Source organism: Nematolebias whitei, chromosome 7 (genome assembly GCF_014905685.2).
Source record: "Nematolebias whitei isolate Nwh7 chromosome 7, NemWhi1, whole genome shotgun sequence".
NCBI lineage: Eukaryota > Metazoa > Chordata > Actinopteri > Cyprinodontiformes > Rivulidae > Nematolebias > Nematolebias whitei.
In genome coordinates, this window is record NC_056504.1 from 29,885,995 (window position 1) to 29,887,764 (window position 1,770).

The window sequence follows — 1,770 nt, forward strand, 5'->3', positions numbered from 1 at the left end:
ATATCACTGTTTTCTGTTTTACAGCCAAGAATTTAGTGGCTTCTTTGATGGATGTTGACCAGGATCAGCGTTTGACTGCACAAGAAGCTATTGCCCATGAATGGTAACTTAAATAAATAAAATTAAAAAAAGAAAGAAAGAAATTAAGTGGAAATAAAAAAATGGAAATAAGTAAAATATCAATGTCTCCACTAACATAATTTGAATTATTAGACTTGTTGAGTTCATCAATGCAGAAGAAAATCACTCTTTTCTTTCTTTCTTTCTTTCAGGATTTCTGGAAACGCTGCCTCAGATAAGAATATCAAAGACGGAGTTTGTGCACAAATTGAAAAGAACTTTGCCAAAGCCAAATGGAAGGTATTGCTTCTAACATATGAAATACAGTTCATACATCATTTATATCATATATTATGTCAGGAATAAAATAACCTTTGATGATAAATTGTGGAAAATAACATAATATGGGTTGGTAAATATAAGGTTTAATTATGAATTATGGAACATAGATCATATAAAGAGGACTAGAATATCTATCAGATATCAGGCCATAAGATGATAAAAAATATATTTTAGTGACTGCAAACTTTTAAAATCAACCATGACACTTTCTGCTGTCAGTAGGAAAATAGTTCCTTATAAGAACGGGGTCCTCTTGATGTCAGGTAATAAATTTATATAATTATCTCTTGTTCACTCATTTTAAAGTCTGTAAAAATAAAGATGTTGTTTAATTCTGACATAAGCGTGTGTTCCTTCCAAGCAAACAACCCGAGCAGGGGAAGAGGAGAAAGGACGTTTGTTTTCCATTATAATTAGCAGGCATTACTATTATTATTATTATTATTTGTTTTTTCTGAAGACTAATGCCTACATACATCTGAAAGAGACTATATGACAATATCTTAAAACTTCATATGCTTCTATTGCTGTTTTTATTACTCACAGAAAGCCGTGAGAGTGACTACGCTGATGAAAAGGCTTCGAGCATCTGATCAGGGTGATGCTGCCGGTGGGTCGGCAGGGGCAGCAGCTGACCCCAACACGCCCAGCGGTGCTCCTGCTCCGCCTGCTGGTGGAGGCCTCAGCATGGCTGCAAGCTTAAAGGCCGCTCTGAAGGAAAAGTCTTCTGACACACAGACTGCAGCTGTCTCTGCACCCTCCGTGCAAGCTGCAGCCCAGCAGGTTGAGCAGCAGCAGCAGGCGAGGTGCAACGGCGACGCTCCACAAATGTTGCCACAAGGAAAAGAATAGGCAACAATCAAATACACCAACAGGACCCATTACAACCAATGAGCACATGTACAGCAAACACATTTGGCATCATAATTTTGTCTCTGTGCTGTCCAACTATCTCAGTTTGCAGAATTATTTTACATTATAAAACTTTTCATCTTTTGCTACTGATCGATTGATGATGTTCTCCACTCTCTTTCTCTTGTTATTTTGTGTACAGGTCACTTTAAAGCTTGCTGCAGGGTAGCTTTTTTGTGTGATTTTCCTATTCCATGAAAATCTGTAAGAAAAGATAGCGGGTAATTTCTTGCTCATGGTGTAATTTTGTGAAATTTACCTTTATCATTCATTGCCTCATTGTACATAGATGTATTTTTCCTCAACAAATTGCTACTTTTTAGCTATAGAATTTAAAAGTTTGAGTTTTATCTCTTGTGACTTAAAATTATGAGTTGGGAAAAAAAACAAAAACAAAAAAAATTTAATCATATTTCTGTTTAATTAAACAACATATATATATAACATATATACAAC

General features: G+C 35.5%; 2 protein-coding genes across 2 annotated transcripts in view; both read left to right on the forward strand.

Annotated features, from left to right (window-relative positions):
- The window catches only part of LOC119412761 (caM kinase-like vesicle-associated protein), a 26,157-nt gene that overhangs the window by 12,204 nt on the left and 12,183 nt on the right, over nucleotides 1-1,770 (forward strand). The window lies entirely within an intron of this gene.
- On the forward strand, nucleotides 30-1,309 carry LOC119411795 (caM kinase-like vesicle-associated protein). Its single transcript, XM_037678722.1, has 3 exons — nucleotides 30-103; nucleotides 273-360; nucleotides 949-1,309. The coding sequence occupies exons 1-3, from the start codon at nucleotides 48-50 to the stop codon at nucleotides 1,252-1,254; spliced, it is 450 nt and encodes a 149-aa protein (XP_037534650.1). The 5' UTR covers nucleotides 30-47; the 3' UTR covers nucleotides 1,255-1,309.

Excerpts from the sequence above, each read along its gene's own strand:
- LOC119411795 (XM_037678722.1), top strand. The coding sequence starts at position 48 with ATGGATGTTGACCAGGATCAGCGTTTGACTGCACAAGAAGCTATTGCC. Across the intron at positions 104-272 it reads GAAGCTATTGCCCATGAATG|GATTTCTGGAAACGCTGCCT; the intron begins GTAACTTAAATA and ends TCTTTCTTTCAG. Across the intron at positions 361-948 it reads TTGCCAAAGCCAAATGGAAG|AAAGCCGTGAGAGTGACTAC; the intron begins GTATTGCTTCTA and ends TATTACTCACAG.